The sequence below is a fragment of the Neltuma alba genome, unplaced genomic scaffold, assembly GCF_004799145.2.
Source record: "Neltuma alba isolate B1F8T4 unplaced genomic scaffold, ASM479914v2 tig00008085_pilon, whole genome shotgun sequence".
NCBI classification, from domain to species: domain Eukaryota; kingdom Viridiplantae; phylum Streptophyta; class Magnoliopsida; order Fabales; family Fabaceae; genus Neltuma; species Neltuma alba.
In genome coordinates, this window is record NW_021634942.1 from 67,110 (window position 1) to 85,811 (window position 18,702).

An 18,702-nucleotide genomic window follows, 5' to 3' on the forward strand; every position below is an offset into this window, starting at 1 on the left:
ATAAGAAAGATATATTGCACATATGGCAAGTTAGGTTGCACACAACGTGCTTTAAACATAAGTGCAATATGTGTAAATTACATAAGGTACAACTAATCTTCCCGTACGTGCAACTAAACTCCTCGTATGAGCAATTTTTCTTCTATTACGTGTAATTTAGGTTAGGTGTAACTAAATTTTCCTTACATGCAATATATTATCCCTGTGTGCAACTAAATTCTTAGTTTGTGTTTCATTATGTGCAATCAAACTTTAATAATATGCAATATATCTTTCATACGTGCAATTAAATTCTCAGTCTATACACTTTACTTTTTATTACTCAGGCTTTAATAACGTGCAATTTAGGTTAGGTACAATCAAATTTTAATAACGTGCAATATATCTTTCCTATGTACAACTAAACTTCTTATATATGCAACTTATCTTTTATTATGTTTAAAACATGTCGTGTAATCTAACTTTCTTTACATGATATATTTTTATTGTGTGGAACTAAATTTTCTATATGTGCAGTTTATCTTTCATTATGTTAAAAGCATGATGTGTGCAATCTAGCATGCTTTACGTGTAATATTTCTTTTTTATGTGTAACTAAACTCCCTGAATGCATTTTATCTTTCATTGTGTCCAACTTATAAGTTAGGTGCAACTAATCTTTTCTTATGTGTAATATATCTTTTTTATATACAACTGAATTTTTGTTATGTGTAATTTATCTTCTATTATGTGTAATTTAAATTAGGTGCAATCAAACTTACGAAACGAAACTCATAGTTTATACAATTAAGAGTATTTTAGTATTTTTAGCATGATATGTAGTTATACTGAAAGATTTCAAGGATAATAATAATAGACTGTCAGATCCCATTTACCAATAAATTTTTCAAATAGGTGATTTTTCCCTGGCTTTCCCCGAGTTCTCTGCTTCCTTTTGCGCGTGAAAGTTGGATTCAACTTTATTTGTAATATTAAATCATTAGTATTTACTTATCTAATTAAAGAGACATAAAAGCACATTTTTTTATGTCCGCATCCAAATGTGAAACCTTCGCATTTTTCCTTTTTGGCGCCCGAGTGAAACTTTCGCTCATCAACGAGACTTTCCCACAAGGAAAAAGAAATTAGAGCAGAGCGTTGTCTCCACTCGCCAGGAGATCAAAGCGTTTATTCACTCGCTTTGGGATCGTGTGGAGGGGACAAAGTTCCACAGCCACTTTGATCTTTATCAAAGTGGAGACAGCTGTCGGAGTTGCCTTTCCTAAGTGGGACCCACTATATTGACTACGTATCTCATAAGTACGGCTTATTATACTTCACCCATTGGCTTATATGATAAGTCCGTGGAGTTATCTTCATCGTTGGTGCCGCCTGTGTGCCTATATATATCTCTGCCTCGATACATCAGCAGTGCTTCTGGGAGAGCGAGCTCTGATATCATACTATAAAGTCAGAGAAAGAGAAGAAAATACTTGTTTTTCAGTGTTCTGGTCTAGCTCTGCCGTGCGCTTCCTCTCTCTTGTTTATGATCTCTCTGTTTTGCAGGCAAGTCTGGACTTGCATCCTTTTTCAATCGGGTTGCTTTTGTTCTATTCGCCATGTTCTTTTTCTTCTATATTGCAGTTTCTGGTTCGGCTTTTCTCAGATTCAAACTTTAACTTTACTGTTTTCGTGTTTTTAAAACCCTAATTTCATTCTTTTATTTTCTTCGTTTATCCGTTTTCATGAATGAGCAGTATAAATTCTCAAGAAAATTATCATTCCCCATTTATGCTATAGATTTTGGCTTCTTTTTTTTTTAAATCTTTCCCGGCTAAATTATTTTTTTGATTGATTCATATTTATTTAATTATTCGAATGTTCAGGTTCTGTCGGTTTCTCAGTGCCTCTCTGTAACTCTGTTTCTGACTCTTCTGACATTTAGTCAGGATCCGAAAGCTCTGTAATGCGGTGCTTAGCTAGTTAAAACCAGATAATTTAATGTTCGTTACGAAATGTTCAACTAATTTAGGATGAATATATCTTTTCTTTTTTGGGGCCATTATTGGGATAAATATGTATCTTTTGAACAGAGAAACTTTCTGGGTTTGCGCACATGACAATCTCACTGATAGCGTTTGAATTACAGGCTGCAGATATAAGCAGGGGGAACGTTAATGGCGGCTTCGCTTAGCAGGGACCTTATCTTCCTGATCCTGCAGTTTCTTGATGAAGAAAAATTCAAAGAGACCCTTCACACGTATATGCTTTGCAATCTCTCTTCCCTTTTATTTCCTCTTCAGTCGATTTCTTGGTGGGATACTTGTCCGAACTAACATTCGGCCATTTCTGTAAAAAGCTTGGAACAAGAATCAGCATTGTTCTTCAACTTCAAGTATTTCGAAGAGCAGGTGCTCAATGGAAACTGGGACGAAGCTGAAAGGTATCTTCTGGGATTCACCAGATTTGATGAGAACAGGTTTTCGATGAAGACATTTTTTGAACTTCGGAAGCAGAAGTACCTCGAGGCCTTGGATAAGTAAGTCTGGTTTCGAAATTTTAGCCTTACCAATGTGTTTTCTTTAATCTTTCTTGATCTTGGTTTTTCTTAATCTTTCTCTTTGGTCATTACTTGGATGAAAACTTCACCCGCTCAATCCCTAAATTTTTCAGGCTTGATCGTGCGAGTGCTGTCGATATCCTATTGAAGGATCTGAGGGTTTTTTCCTCTTTTAATCAAGATTTGTTCAAGGAATTCACCCAACTGATTACTTTGGACAATTTTAGGTATGTTTTCTTCAGAAACATTGGTTAGTGCTGATATTGATGTATTCTGACGTCGCATGATTAATGCGGAGATTTTTTTGCAGGGAAAATGACTCCCTCTCTAATTACAGAGATACAAATACTGCAAGAGCTATCATGATGGTGGAACTCAAAAGGCTTATTGATGGGAACCCTGCGCTCCGTGATAAAACGGAGTTCCCTAACCTAAGAGTTTCAAGATTGAGAAGTCTCGTTTATCAAAGGTAGAATCCCAGCAACGATGATGTTCCTGCATTATGCTTCAACAAAATAAAAATCTTACGGCATTGAAGTATAGACAACATGTTATAATCTCTTCATGATTGCTTTCTGTTTTCCTATCCATGTGTAACTAAACTAGCTTTAATCTTGGCATCACAGTTTAAATTGGCAACATTCACTTTGCGAAAATCCGGTACAAAATCCTGAATTAGGATCTCTCTTCGTGGATCATAATTGTAGAAATTCCAGGGATTTGTCACAAATGTCTGCAAGCAGTCAATTTGTAGCTCCTAACCCGAGACTTGAGGGCTTTCATCCAATAGGTGGAGCTACTGGGGTGAGTAACCAAGTTAGAATTGAGTGACTGACTATATTGTGCACGGATTCATGGTGCTGTTCAGAAGTTTCTCAAAAATTAATTTTGTATTTTTCACATCAAAGCTTCCATTTCATCCCCAACCACCATCACTTCAAACTCCTATCACGACATGGATGCCTAATTCCTCAAACATTCTGCGTCCAGTACTTCCTGGAGGCGTCAATTATAGTGGCCTGACATACCCAGGTAAAATTGTGTGTTGTTCTTTATACTGTAGGTAATGTGAAAATATTTGCCTTTTTAAATTTTATTCGTTTTTGTTGCCTGATACAGGAGCAATGGCAAAGGGTCTTGGGGGTACTGATGAGATGTGCAGGTTAAGGATGGCTGGGATTCCGGACAAGGTTAGTTGATTCCAATGCCTCAGATGAGTGAACCCTGGTTAAATATAAAGTCATCATGCATTTTTATGTGATATATCTGAAAATTCTGTAGGTCATTCCTTCTGCTGTCTGTCCTACTCAAAGTCACAACTCAGCAGTTCTCCAAACCCATGATTTGCCAAAGACTGTCATAAGGACACTGACCCTGTGGTCAAACCCCACAAGCATGGATTTTCATCCCATACATCAAATGCTACTTCTAGGTTGGTTCTAATTAGCTTTTTCTTCATGAATCTTGGCTCGTTACAATGACTAATATAAAACATTTTTCATTTTTAAAATTTTGGTCAATCTGGTTCATTTTCAACTTGGCTTTTTAGTTGGAACAAGCTTGGGAGACGTAAGTTTGTGGGATGTTCGTTCGATTGAGAGGTTGTTCGCAAGAAATTTTCAAGTATGGGATATTGGAGCAAGTTCAATGACTTTAAAGGCGAGAATCCTTTACCTCTTTCAATTTTAAATAAGTAGCATGTTTTGATGATAAAGACTTATGGTATTTAAATTGCTCTAATGAAATTCAGGCAACACTAGTTAAAGATCCATCCATCTCTGTAAGACGTATATTGTGGAACTCTAAAGGTTCATTATTCGGTATGCCCGTTGCCTTACTAAGGAAATGGTTGGAAACTTTTGAATTGCTGTTGCAGAAATTATTGTGCTGTTTTTGATTTTGGGGCAGGAGTTGCATATTCCAAAAACATGATTCAGTTATACTCCTACCATGACACTAACGACATACGACCACATTTGGAGGTGTGTATGTCATCCTTACAAGTGCATGTTTTTATTAATAAATTGTTACTTAGTGCTTAACAATTTTTTAACCCCAGATTGAAGCCCATGTTGGAAGTGTAAATGATCTGGCATTTTGCAATCCCACAACAAAACTCTGTTTGCTAACTTGCGGTGATGATAAAACCATCAAGGTTGGTTGTGAAAATTAATTAGGATGCTTGTGAAAGAAGGCATAATTACTCATTTTCATACATGTATAAATTTAGCTTTGGGATGCCACTACTGGCGTAAGAGTTTGCAATTTTGAAGGCCATGATAGTGCTGTATATTCTGTCTGCCCACACTACAAGGAAAACATTCATGTAAGGTTTACTTTTGTGCGGATGATTTCATATCTCTTGCCTACACAAATGGTTTGGTTTTGGTTATTAATATTTTACCCATGATTCCTTAGTTTCTATTTTCCACATCAGTGGATGGAAAAATTAAAGCATGGTTATATGACACGTTGAGCTCAAGGGTTGACTTTGACGCTCCTGGTCGATCCTGCACAACAATGACTTATAGTGCTGATGGGACCAGGTTGATTTTTGACTTGATCATTTACACCATTGAAATCCTTAGCTTTCGGGATTCAACTGCTTAGAGAACATGTTGCATGGTTCATATTTGCAGGCTATTTTCCTGTGGAACCAATAAAGGAGGGGAGTCACATATTGTTGAATGGAATGAAAAAGAAGGCACTATCAAAAGATCTTACCAAGGACTTCATAAACATTCTTTAGTTGCCATTCAATTTGACATGACCAAGAATCAGTTCTTGGCGGCTGGTCATGACCATTCAATAAAATTTTGGGATATGGATAACGTCAATCTTTTGACAAGTACTGATGCTGAAGGAGGATTACCAGTGAGTTCTATTAATGGATTGATTAAACTCTTAGAATGCTTTTTTTTCTCCTGAATTCTGATATTGATATATCTTCTCCACTGTGAAGGCTAGTCCTCGAGTCCGATTCAACAAGGATGGCACCTTATTGGCTGTTACTGCTAATGATAACAAAATAAAAGTGCTAGCAACAGTTAATGGCCAGCGTTTGATGCATCAGATGAAGGTGTGCAAGATTCATATGTTCCTAGTTGCTTTGCATTAACCTTTGCTTGCATACAGCCGTAGTGCTGTACTATTTATAAATTTATTAAATTACTTGGATTAAACTTGCAGAATGGTGAGGTAAGAACCTTTGAAGATGTAAAACCTAAATTGACAAAGGCATTGGTCCCACCGAAGACCTGGAAGTTCACTGAAATCAATGAAGCGTCTCAATTTAGGTCACTAAGACTTGCAACCAGCATCAGGATAGAAAAGGTACATATGCTATCACAGTGCGTAAGAAATTTCATTACTGTAAAATGCGGCAGTAGAAGAAATTACAAGCTCATTCTATCTTGAGCAGCAGCATAATAGTTTCCATAAATTTTAGCATGGTATCATGCCAGGCACTAGTTATTCATTATTGAATTCTGTTCTTACAAGTGCAGATCTTAAGATTGATGTACACTAGCACAGGAAGCGGAATTTTGGCACTAGCATCAAATGCCATCCATTTATTCTGGAAGTGGCCACGCAATGATCTTAATCCGAGTGGCAAGGTTAATTTTTGTTCTTCTCATGTTTCTCTCTAGGTAACCTGCATCATGTATGGTTGTTGAAAAAGATTTTCTTTCGTTGCTTAGGCAACTACCAAGGTTGCTCCTCAGGTTGTCCAGCCAACACCGGGCGCAGTAATGATCAATGACTTAACTGACAGTATAGCAGGAGAAGCTGTGCCATGCTTTGCTTTATCCAAGAATGACTCCTATCTTATGTCAGCATCTGGAGGAAAGGTTTCTTTGTTCAATATGCTGACATTCAAGGTAATTTTATCACTCGGTAATGAAACTTTTCAGCTATGGTGGTTGGCCTCCTAATCAGGAAAGTTAGCTTATGAGAATTTTGTGTCTATAGGTATTGCAAGGTTGAAGCTTGAGTTTTCAGAAATAGATTTTGATAGAACTATTTATCTCAGTTCTTGCCCTTAATAGATACAGATTTGTGCTTCTTAGTTTCCTTGAAAGCCAAGAAATAGTCTGAAATAATTTAAATTTAAATATTTAAATCAGTTAGTATATAGTTATTTATCTCATCACAGAACCATGCCAAAGAAGCTAAATTTTCAATTGATTATCATTCTGTGATCAAGTGTTCTATGATAAATTACAGATAATGACAAGTTGTATGTCCCCACCGCCAGCAGCAACATCTCTTGCTTTCCATCCAATAGACAACAACACTATTGCTGTTGGTACAGATGATAATTCAATCCATATATATAATGTTCGCACAGATGAGGTACAAGATAGCATATGATACATTTCTCTGATGCTCAATGAATCAAGATACACAGAATTCTTATATTTGCACATTACAGATAAGCCATCGGTTAAGCGGTCACTCCAAAAAAGTTACTGGCCTTGCTTTCTCTCATGTTCAGAATCTACTTATTTCTTCTGGGGAAGATGCTCAGGTTGGTTGTCTGTTTTTACTGCAACTCCTTTTGTTTATTTGCCCGTTGCACAGAGAGAGACACTACAGATAATTGCATCACCTGTTCGAAGTCTGACAAAACTTGATACATTAATTGACCTTTCTTTTCTTCATCTTTTTCTTTTTCTCCCTTTATAAGATTATAAGATGGAACTCAAATACTTGGGAGAAGGAGAATAATACCTTCTTGCAGATTCCAGAAAGAAGGACACCCAGGACAAACCCTGCTAAGTCGGACATCTTTCTTCAGTTTCATCAGGATCACGCACATTTCCTTGTTGCACATGAGAGCCAGATAGCCATATATGAGACATCTAAGCTTCAATGCGTAAAGCAAGTATGTTATGTAGCACTTAACTTTTTCAAGATTTTAGATGCATTTCCAAATTTCGTGATAAACTAATGTGGTTGCAATAACTTGTTTTACTTTGCACTGATGACATTACAGTTCATACACATCACTTCTCTAGCTTTTCACATCTAACTTGAAACCGTGGACTGTCTTTGCTACTTCTATGATGCCTGTTGTCTAAATGTACAGAATGCCTTAAAACTGTGGACTCACTTCCCTCAAAAGTATTATGCATGAAGCACTTGGTGTTTGTTCTTGTCCTTCATACGCTAATTCATATCTCGCGTTTTTCGTGTTTTAGTGGACTGTAGGAGAGTTCATGGCCCCAATTTCCCATGCAACGTTCTCGTCCAATTGCCAGCTAATCTATACCAGCTTCATAGATGGAGTAATACTAATATTTAGCACTTCAAATCTCCAGCTGCAATGCCAGATTAATCCCAGTGCTTATCTTGGTTCTTCTACTGCCAGGTACTTCGCGTAACCTGTAATCCCTCTCTGCCCAATATTATGGCTATGATGGCTTGTTTTCCAACATTTACAGTCCGTAAGACCGATCATGTCAATGTCATAAATGAATGGTGATTTAATTGTCAAAGTATTTTAATTATCCTTTTCTTCTATGAAGCAAATCTGTTACTGAAATGTTGTAGACTATGTTGATCTGTGAAATTTAAATAGGGATCCCTTGAGGTTGGAGAGGGTCCTGAATTTACAAATTGGATCAAGCTAATCCATATTCACCCTGTTAGGGATCAAGGCAAAAAAAAAAAAAGTAGACCAAGGGATGCATACAACTAGCCCATTTTTGCAGAGAAGACAAATGTTATTTAATTAGCTCCATGCCCTTTGGTTTAATTTTTTTTCCCCACAAAATTTATGCAAGCATCTATGAATGACAGATGATGTTTAATCACAAAATCAAGGGTTCTTCCTTTGTGTCGTGGTAAGTGGTAACAAACTAACAATTCCCTTATGTACTACACTTGTTTGTTTCTTTTGCAGAGGTTCTGGCCTATATCCTTTTGTGATAGCAGCGAATCCGCAAGATCCAAATCAGTTTGCCCTAGGATTAACGGATGGCGGGGTTCAAGTTATTGAGCCACTTGAATCTGAAGGCAAATGGGGAGTGCCCTCACCGGCTGAGAATGGATCCAGCAATACAATGACTTCTTGCATCTCAATTGGTTGACCTCGTAATGGGGTAGTGGTAGACAGGGAACCAAAAGCAGGGAGACTTCCCTAACTTTAAGTTATACTAGCGATGAGTAATTTCGTATTTATTGTAGTCTCTGCTGTCAGATTGTACATAGTAGAATACTTACAGGTATCTGGTTTTGAAGACACCCCACCCTTGAAAAGATAGCTTTAAGGAATTTATAGCAATGGAATGTACCGATGCTTGACTATATTTGCTTTATCAAAAAGAAACATAAAAAAAAATCAAGATGGCCCAGATTGTTGACCTATATTTGCGCGCTTGCGAGCATCCCACTCCAATTTGATAATGCGGTAGCACCTCTCTCTGATTTCAATTCTACATAGACTGTTAAAACTCCTTCCTACTAAAACGCAATTGGACAGCAAACAGAAAACTAATAGAGCTCCACGTATGAACAAGAAATGCTAGCTCAAGCAATGCAGACACAAAAATCCTGCCTTCGCTGTTCTTCCCAATTGAAGGAGAATAAAAAGGAGAGCAAAATAAAATGTCACCATAAGCACACCACAAACGGCAAAACGGTAGTGCATGATTGCTAATGTTGACAAGAAAGTGAGCAGAATTACATAAAAGCCTCAGGTTCTAAAGAATACGCTAAGATCTCCAATTAGTAGAAATTTCAAACTACTGCATGACAGTATAGAAGTATATATTTCTTTGGGCATCTTTTTGTCATAACAAGATTCTTCAAACAGTGTGTCATTCGCCGTCTAGCTGCTGCTGCTGCTAGCGCCAGGTAAAAAGCTTGCCAATGATGGAACTCCTTGATTTCTCATTTCTTCTTGGGCACGCCTCATCTCTTCTGGATCTGTTGCCACCAAAATATAATGAAACCATCAGCAGCAGTCATGTGAAATTATACATCCTGCTTAAGCTCTATAAATGATCAAATATTTTTCATTGAACAGATTGTTCAAGAAAAAGGACGTATCATCACATCACATAAAGGTCTAGAGCAACAAGAAAGCAAACACAGGACAAGACACTCAAGACTGAGCAAAATAAATATGATGTGGTGCACTCAGAAAAGGTACAAGCAAGTTATATAATGGAAAACACTCCAGCAAGAGCATAATGAAGAGAAAGCCGAATAAGTAAGAGGTTTTTCATCAATAGATGCAGCCTAAATGAAATAGATAACTCTTGAAATTATGGCACTTGAAAGGAAAAGTTAAATTCACTTCCGTTTCACTAGTCTTTGTTCATTTGATGTACGCTTAGAAACTTGTACCTAGAGAAACAATCACTAGCCTCAAGAAATGATGCAGAAGGAAACAAACAATACGGCACCCCTCCAAGGCAGCAAGTACAGCCATACAGATATGCAAGAGTCAGACTCTCAAAGAAATGAAACACGTTTACAATGCAAGTTTATGAACATACCCATATTTTCCATTAATTTGGGCATGACGAACACAACAAGCAGCATAAATCCCATCATCAGACCCATTGGGCTCTTCACAATGGACATAATAGAGAAGGGTTCCCTAATCTGTAATGAAAAAGAAAGTATTAGGCATATATTCTAATAATAATTTGAAGGGGAGAAGATATAATCATGAAAAACAGCTTCAAATATGCAGTCTGAATCAACCTCGTAATATACTTCCTCCCTTAATGGCTCCAAGACAAACTCACTGAGCCCTCTCCTATTCTCTGTCAGAGCTGCATGAATTTTGCCTGGGTTTCTGGCACTAACATCAACTCGTACCTATTTTATTGTGAATAGAATTTAACAACAGTGAACACAGAGAAAAGAAAATATCAATAAATTAACAAGGAAAAATTTAAAGATGAAATTGCAGTAGAGAACGAACCGGAGAAAAGAAATAGCCTATTGCAGCAACTTCAATCAGGTGAGTCCCTGCTGTCACATTGTGGCTTTGAGCAGGCAAGTTAAGAAATTATCTCAGCACTAGCTATGATTTCTCAAAATCGAGGAGGATAAGAAGAAGGAAGGAGACTGATGACTATCCTCTCATCACGCATATTCAAACAGAGGTGTTACTTAAGTTATAATCAAAGGATACAATGAAAAATATCCATCAGGTCTCAGAAATGTAACTCTTTGACCACCATTGAGTATGACCTTGACATTTGAAACTTTTCCAGGAAGACCAAATTCCTTTGTTCCCAGACCTGCCAAATAGGTGTTGCAAAGAAAGAAGATTGAGAGAGGATATTGTTTTAGTGCACGCGCGTGCGCGTGCTTTCTTTTGGGGGGGGGGGGTTCGCCCCAAAGGAGTACAAGACCTCCTATGTGGAGAAGTGACTAATTATGCAGCCGTCAGAGTTGGTTAATAACAGTTTCAATAAACTCAACTTTATCTTATATTTTACGATAAATAGATTTATTTGCAAAATACGTGCAATCTGGAGTACTAAAATTTACCAACATACAAGCAATTCATATGCCAAAAATGCACAATAGGATGATAGATTCGTGACAAGCAATATGCAGTATGGACAATAAGTAATCATCAACACCCCTAAAACCTCTCAACCTGAGACAAAGTCAGCTAGATTTAGCTCAACCTTCGTGACAAGGAACAACGGAAGGTTCTGGAGATCCTTGCCTTATCTCTACAGTTGAATCTATTCAAAAGTTATGTCATCCTTTTCTAGATGAGATGCGGCAGCAAGCAACAAATACTTTTCTTTTGAACACAATGCATCAAATAATGAATAAGAACCCGACCCAAATACCCAAAAAAATAAAATGAACAAGAGCAACTGACAAGTGTAATACCCATGTTCTTGATAAAATTTCAACGAGATCAAATTTAGCTAATCTAAGCCATCATCAATTATTGCTCCGAGAACAATAAAAGTCTAATCAATCTGTACGAAGTGCAAACTGATTCTAATTATTTTTCCCCTTTTTTCACACCATGAGGCTTGAACTAATCACTACCTGCATCCCACCCCACCCAAACAAATTCCCACATAATAACTAGATCACAAATTTTTCATGCTGCAGGCCACAGTATTAGTCCAGTATTCAAGGTTTCAGGGAAACTTCTCATCTTAATAGTAGAATCTAATATGAATTAATATTCAATTTATAGGTCATGACAAACATAATGATATAGATCTAGATGTCCAAGTTCAATACATCCCGTTCAAGGAACCAGTGAAATTATGGTCGATCCTGACATGGAAGAGCAACAGGTCTCCGGAAGATACATCAATCTAATTAAACGGAAGCCGGACATAAACTCACAAGATACATCAATCTAAAATTTGGATTCAATTATAAAAAGTCAGCAAATTTAAGATATAACGTACTTGGAATCTTCACTCGACCGCTAATAGGGTAGCCCTCAGCAGACCTGAATAAGTTGCATTTGGTCAGAGGATTATATCAATGCCAATATTCCTAAACCAACCTTCCTAGGTTTGCATTGTGAGAAAACTAAGGGAAATAGTGGATAAGTACACCAAATATTAGAAAAAGTTCAAAATCAATAACTGATTTATCAGCTACGTCTCGCATGAAGATACAGAACAAGAGAGTAGATAAAAACTAGGATTAAAAAATACCGTACCCAGTAGCTTGAGCGAAGGACGAGGAGAAAATCGAGTAGAATAGCTGCAGGAAAAGAGCAAATAAGAGTCTTTTCGAGTGCATGGCCGCCTCCAGAATCGGACAGGGAATTATGGAGCGTTTTTAAGAGCCGATCGAAACCAAAACTATATACTTCGGGTCTCGTCTACGGAAGAAGTTGATATTTGCAAGATTGGCAGGCTCGAGAGGAGAGAGAGGGCCAAGGGGGCTCATTTCCGATCGGAGCGCAATTTTTTTTATTTAAAAAATAACGAACATTTTATTTTTATTTTACCTGCTTCACATTCCCAAGAATGTTAAGAAAAATATTTTAGATGTTTTTTCAGGGATTGAAAGCTTGAAAGCTTATATTAAAAAAGAAGAAGAAGAAGAAGCTTAATGCTTAGATTCTCATATGTTTTTTTTGAATAAAAAGATCAATATATCAAAACAAGGAAAAAAAAAGGGGCAAGTATTACAGCTCAATTGTTACAATCAAGTACCAAGGGGCGTGGGATAAAATAACATCCTGGGTTACATTAATTGACCATAACCGAAACATGCAACATAGAAGGATCTTGACCTCGGAGCAGGCCATCGCTTGGAATAACGGAGCTTGGATCACTTAGCAAGACCAGAATTTTTTCTTTATGATAGACGAGTTTTTCTTTTGTTTTATTGAGAAATTTTTCCCTGCTAGAAATTAGATTTTTTTTCCCGTAAGATTAAATACACTAATAGTGACGAAATCCACTTGGAAACTTTTGCGGGAGCTGGGAAGTACTTGCTGTAATTTTTCTTTTATTCGCAATTCCCTCTTTCTTAGACAATTTTTCTTGTTCGTTTTCTTAAAATTTTATATTTGTTATACTTCACTACATCTTAATTACAAAAATTAATAAGAAAAACATAAAAACCACATATACATATCTTTACTTTTGATGTTTTGTTCACGTGATTAAGCCACACATGCAATGATAAGTTAATAAAAATATCTAATAATTCTGATATATATATATATATATATATGTATGTAATGACCAAAAAGAAGAATTCTATTCCCACTCACATAGTTGCATTAAGGCCCCTGACTAATCGGCAACCAGTGATGTCAAAAGCAAAAGAATGAACTGGAAAATTGAATTTGACGATTTACGTATGTGAAAATAACAAACAGAAACAGGCTTGCTAACAGCACGACCTAATGATGTCCATAAATGTCACAGCAAATACCAGCTCACTCTAGAATCATATACACAGCCAACGAATACAGTATGAAATATACACACTCTTGTCCTCTTTCTTCCCTTTATTTCTTTTATGAGGATGCCAAACCAGGACCGAGGCATTTGTGGCGCAGCACCCAACCAGGACAGTGGACCGCCCAGTAAAAGAATGTGTTTTTAGAGAGATTAGGATACGGTTCAACACAAAACGCTACAAACCCAACTTCTTTGTGAACCAGTCTGAAACATTAGCTATCACAAAACCTGCAAACACCTGCCAAAACAGTTCTGATTTTAATGTGTGAAAAGGAAAGAGGAAAAAAACCCATATATGAGATCGTAGACAGAAGAAACTATTCTAGACATGAGACCGAATTGCGTAGCACAAGAAAACGTTGTTTTAACACCCAAAACGAACATGAGCTTGTTGAAGATATCTTGAGAGGTTACAAAGTACCTGAGCTGAGCCTAGAATATATATTGCTGAATAGTGCCGACCATGGATGACCATGTCAGCCACCATAGCCAGAGGAATGGTGAGTGACATGCCCAGAGTGGCCACAAGGGGGGTAGTCCATACAACACTAAGTGCCCTGCGTGGATGAACACAATTTTTAACATTAGAATTAGAGCACCCGCGAGCACATGCACTATTAAGATTGATCTCACGTACCATAAATAGTCCGAGAGTACGCTTCCAACAAATCCATTAGCAAGAACCACTTCTTCCAATTTAGCAGAGTGGGGAATCGTAAATTTAGGCTCTATTCCCAAGGCTGTCAGTGGCCATACTGACAGAATATAAATCCAAGAATTAGTGAGCTATTTAGAAAAGCAAAGTATAATCAATAATGAGTACAGGAGCATCGCAAATAAAAGACTTACTAAGCCACCATAGGGCAACAAGTGTAAACAATCCGATGTATCCAAATAGCTTTTGCACATCAACCCTTTCTCCCTCTTCACCAGAGAATTTTTTCAGAAGAACTGTAACATTAACAATAAAAGAAATGATTGTGATTCATCAAAATTCAAAACTATCTGACAGAATAAAGAACTAATTTTGCTAACAGCTGAGACATTGCCTAACCAGTAAAGAGACCATATGTGATGGCTGAGAGAAGGCCGAAAAGATCTCCAATCAGAGAGCGTTTCTCATTGCTGAACACAAATATCAACTGTCAACGCCCAAAAAGAAAAGCATTACAAAGAGCAAGGTAATGATAGATTAAGTGTGAATATCAATTTGTTTGATCTTTAATTAATCAGTTAAATTCATATGAAAATATAGGCAATGTGGTCATGAAAATAGACGGAAGGCTTACTCAGCACTGTATTGTGACTCGTCTGCAGCCCAAGTTTTCCCCAGAGTCGTCATGACAACCCCAGCCATACTGACAAACACAGCAACTACTTTGGAAACATTTAAAGAGTCTTGACCCATGGATGCACCAATGAAAAGAGTGAAAAGTCCTGAAGTAGATGATAATACTGTTGTACTTGCAACACTAGTCCGTGCAAGGGCAGCATTTGATAGATACTGAAAGCAACCAGAACAAAAGTTAATAAACTCAATTTTCAGTTCCCTGAGGTTGTCATAGAACAAAATTAAAGTCATAGTTAACCATGGATGACTAAAGGAACAAAGAAATTGATGGCAGACAATAGGTATGTCATGCAAGTACTGCCATAGACCGATTTATAGAATCAATATGACAGCGTGTAATGTAGCAAATAACTGAGGTTTGAGTCTGAGAAAGACACTGAAAGAATCTCTGCTTGCCAATATAATCAATAGTCAATACAAATCAATTGCACCAAGAACTCAGACCTACCACACCCCCCCCCCCAAAAAAAAAAAAAAGATGCACTAAGAACAAGCGCTTCTTAAATTTGTATAGCATCCAAATTATTCGGCTACCACAATTATCTATCCAGTGGTCCAACCATTTCCCGCAGAATTTAATCGAGTTACTTCATAGAACATAAAATATGCAAATTGTGATGAGGTGTTACAGACTAGATTTATTGCATAATACATGACGAAAATCTTATTCATAGTGTGTTAAAAATATCAGATATATAATGATGCATGTCTGTGTGTGTTGTCACAAGTATGGGTCAAAGTATATCTGGTGATTTGATCTACGAGGACCCCAGTTAACGACTTGTCAAAGAATGAGGGAAAACCAAAAAATTCTAAAGACTGAGTGTCTAATCATGTAAGAATTCAGTTATAGTTCAGTTATTGTGGTAGAGAAGACTTATTTATGGGCGTGAGAAATATAATCCTGATGTATTCTTAATAGTCAATTCACGGCTGGTTTTAACGGTCAGGATATTCAAATAAGTCAAAACTGACAGATATACACTTTTAAAATATGACAAAAAAATATTTTACATATATATATATGTGTGTGTGTATGAGAGTAAAGTCTATTGCATACATTAGGATATCATTTGAAGTAACTCACCTCTGTCAAAAACCAGATAGGGGCAATGACAAATCCATAACTAGCAATTTCCCAAGAAGTAAGTTCCTTCTCTGCCTTTAGCACGTGCTTGTCACTGTGTCTAGCTATTAACGGCTTTCCTTCTGCAAGAGCTGAAAGGTCTAATTCACTATCTTTTAATATTTCCAGTTCAAACTGTTTCTGCACTCCATTGCCTTTGAGAGGAGAAACAATCCCAGAAGAAGGCTCATCCTTGCTTTCCACATTCTTACCAGTTTTAGAAGAGTGGCGTTTAAGGAGATTACACAACCAGTCCTTAATGAATGCAAGCGGGAGGTAAACTACCATGAGAGAAGCTCCAAGATATGTCACTGCAAATGGCTGCTTGTAATCTGTGAAAATATCCTGTCAATAATGTTCAGAATAGCGTTATCGAATGCCAAAATACCTTACACTGTTAAGAATTATACATTTTTAATGGGAATGTATATGTAGACATAAAGCTTAGAAGCTATCACAATGCATGGTGATGCCTACCACAAAAGATTCCCCCGAACCAAATTTCAATATATTAGAGCACTTTTATGATAGACATCATGGGTGGACCAGAGTTCTGAGGAAGCAAACTAAAAGGCGGAGGTGGAAGCAACTAAAAGGCAGAGGTGAAATGCGATGTTTCTAGGGAACCCGATAACTTGCAACCATGAAATTTCAAGCATAATGTCTTCTGGTTCTAGGATAACATAACGCACGAGATTTAACAGGAGGTGTGTCTATCACCCCCTTACAGTACCCAAGAGACACGTTAGTAATACACATACAGCTTTCAATTGTTAAATCAACAGAATTTCGATCTATTACAGAGAGTCTTAATTCTTGGTAAGCTCTAACGTCAAGTCACACAGAGCCAAAAGATCAGCTTGCATCCATCTCTCAAGCACACAGACCCCTACATGAATTGCATGATTATTGATAGGCTGTGCAACGTTATGGCCTAAAGATATTAACCCTCGAATCATTTAATCCTATTTAATAGTTATCAAAGAAGCTCGAGTATTTAGATTACAAAAAAAAAAAAAAAAAGGAATCCAAGAAAAAGAAAGCAGTTTTCAACAGAACAAGCACGCGAATAGAAACATATACAAGAGCACATTCACAGAATAAATCCCACAGAAACTCCAAAAGAAACTTATGAAGAGTTTCATTCAGCACGAAAAAATGGTAAAAGGTCACCTGAGTGACTTCAGCCGAGGTGACCCAAATCAGAACAACGGCGGCTATAAGGAACAAACCAGCCTTGTATCTCCAACCCATCATTGACCAAACTATGCCCAGCAGAAGAAACCTCAGGAATTGCAAAGATCTGCAAGGCTCTGCGAGATCCCTGAAACTCCCTTCAAGACGTCACTTCAGCGACATGAGTGGTTGAGATCTTCGTTAGCAAAAGCTCAAATCTAGCGTGCTTGCTAATTCTAGCCAGAGGAGAAAGAAGAAGAAAACAAATAATAAAAATCAACCTCCTTTTTGCGGCAAATCCGAGGCAATGCAGCGAATGGAAGGAATAGAAGATGGGAAGGAGGATTCTCACAAAAGAAAAAGGTCAGAGTAATGCGGATGAAAGAGAAAGAGAGGGAAGTGTTAAAATTAAGTTTCGGTTGTCAAATTGTCATTACTTGTAGCTTCAACATCTCCCCCATGTTGCTACCACTCCAGAATACGAGTTATTTATTTATGTCCTCAAAATTCCAAATTTACCAAATAAATGGTACTATTAATGCATCCATCAACGCCATTATTACATTATGTTCTCTCTTAATTGTCCCTTCTCTTCTGTGTCTCAGTCTGTCTTTCATCCACCCGTATCCTATAATAAATTCGTATTTACTACTGAAAATAGATAGACATGTGCGTGTAGATATCTGCATTTGCTTTTTGTGGTTCCTCCAAAGACACAGCTTATCATGGGAATTATGATATCACACTGGGGAATAAATTATGGAAGGGCAACCCAAAAGATGAAGTGGAATTTTCGGGGCATAATTGAGTTAGTTGATAGGTCATTGAGGCAAAGACAAATCAAACATTAAAAATATGGGGAACAACAGAACAACTAAATAGGGATATCGTAAAATAAATATTTGTCTGGTCAGAGAGACCCACTAGCGCGGAGCATCGTGTTGTTTAATTAAAGACAGTGAACTTGTGCCTTGTGACGGAGAAAGGCGGCATCTTTTTCTTTAGCTTAATTTCTGGAGAGAATATTCTGAGGTAACGCAACCTAATGACTACGCGCTATCGAAGCAAAATGATCCTTTTTGATCGTTTTAAAAATTTTGTCTAGATGAGATATGCCTTGTTTGCTTGTAAGATGAAAAACCCGTTGATATGGTCTTCAATCCATTCGAAGTGCCTTGAGGAATAAATGTAGGACAGATATTTGAATGCTCAATTTTTGAAACAAATTAACCTGTGTATTGTAATTACATTTATTAATCTGATTCACCCCTCCAAGTCAACGTAGACAGGCTTATTGTATTTTTGTATTTCCACGAAATAGGGCGGTGGGTCAACATATTGTCATTGTTGATATTTTGTTGGGAAGATAGCGCTAATTTAGCATATTTTTTAACCTGAGCTCTCAATTCTTTAAATGTTAGGCTATGGTTAGGAAAAATCCTTGTAGAAATTGACTGAAAGATGACAATAGCGGGAAATGTTAAGAAGGAGCTCAAATCCAATATTATTGTGAGGACTTGCTAGAGGTGAACGGTCATAATTAGAATTTCTTGACGAGAAATAGAAAATTCGTCTT

General features: G+C 37.2%; 3 protein-coding genes across 5 annotated transcripts; 1 reads left to right on the forward strand and 2 right to left on the reverse strand.

Moving 5' to 3' along the window:
• Positions 1–1,435: 1,435 nt before the first annotated feature.
• On the forward strand, positions 1,436–9,324 carry LOC114753702 (topless-related protein 1). 2 transcript variants are annotated; one of them, XM_028942407.1, is made up of 25 exons: positions 1,436–1,545; positions 2,129–2,239; positions 2,339–2,518; positions 2,653–2,766; positions 2,838–3,008; positions 3,166–3,343; positions 3,448–3,571; positions 3,659–3,729; positions 3,821–3,971; positions 4,089–4,198; positions 4,290–4,359; positions 4,448–4,521; positions 4,599–4,694; positions 4,770–4,865; positions 4,958–5,085; positions 5,179–5,413; positions 5,502–5,618; positions 5,729–5,872; positions 6,046–6,156; positions 6,241–6,420; positions 6,767–6,895; positions 6,975–7,070; positions 7,230–7,427; positions 7,744–7,913; positions 8,448–9,324. In XM_028942407.1, the coding sequence occupies exons 2-25, from the start codon at positions 2,157–2,159 to the stop codon at positions 8,632–8,634; spliced, it is 3,213 nt and encodes a 1,070-aa protein (XP_028798240.1). In that variant the 5' UTR covers positions 1,436–1,545; positions 2,129–2,156; the 3' UTR covers positions 8,635–9,324. The 2 variants fall into 2 exon arrangements, with proteins under 2 accessions (XP_028798240.1, XP_028798241.1); XM_028942408.1 differs by having other exon boundaries at positions 2,850–3,008.
• LOC114753703 (ER membrane protein complex subunit 7 homolog) lies at positions 9,082–12,434 on the reverse strand. The gene is made up of 7 exons (XM_028942409.1): positions 12,213–12,434; positions 11,953–11,996; positions 10,695–10,803; positions 10,482–10,545; positions 10,259–10,375; positions 10,048–10,156; positions 9,082–9,472 (listed from the first exon to the last, which is right to left on the reverse strand). Exons 1-7 carry the CDS (start codon positions 12,293–12,295, stop codon positions 9,375–9,377), a joined length of 624 nt encoding a protein of 207 aa, XP_028798242.1. The 5' UTR covers positions 12,296–12,434; the 3' UTR covers positions 9,082–9,374.
• Positions 12,435–13,322: 888 nt separating this feature from the next.
• Positions 13,323–17,554, reverse strand: LOC114753694 (uncharacterized vacuolar membrane protein YML018C). 2 transcript variants are annotated; one of them, XM_028942396.1, is made up of 8 exons: positions 17,124–17,554; positions 15,912–16,295; positions 14,763–14,977; positions 14,528–14,598; positions 14,323–14,424; positions 14,111–14,228; positions 13,895–14,030; positions 13,323–13,711 (listed from the first exon to the last, which is right to left on the reverse strand). In XM_028942396.1, exons 1-8 carry the CDS (start codon positions 17,205–17,207, stop codon positions 13,649–13,651), a joined length of 1,173 nt encoding a protein of 390 aa, XP_028798229.1. In that variant the 5' UTR covers positions 17,208–17,554; the 3' UTR covers positions 13,323–13,648. The 2 variants fall into 2 exon arrangements, with proteins under 2 accessions (XP_028798229.1, XP_028798230.1); XM_028942397.1 differs by having other exon boundaries at positions 15,912–16,282; positions 17,124–17,197.
• Positions 17,555–18,702: the final 1,148 nt, after the last annotated feature.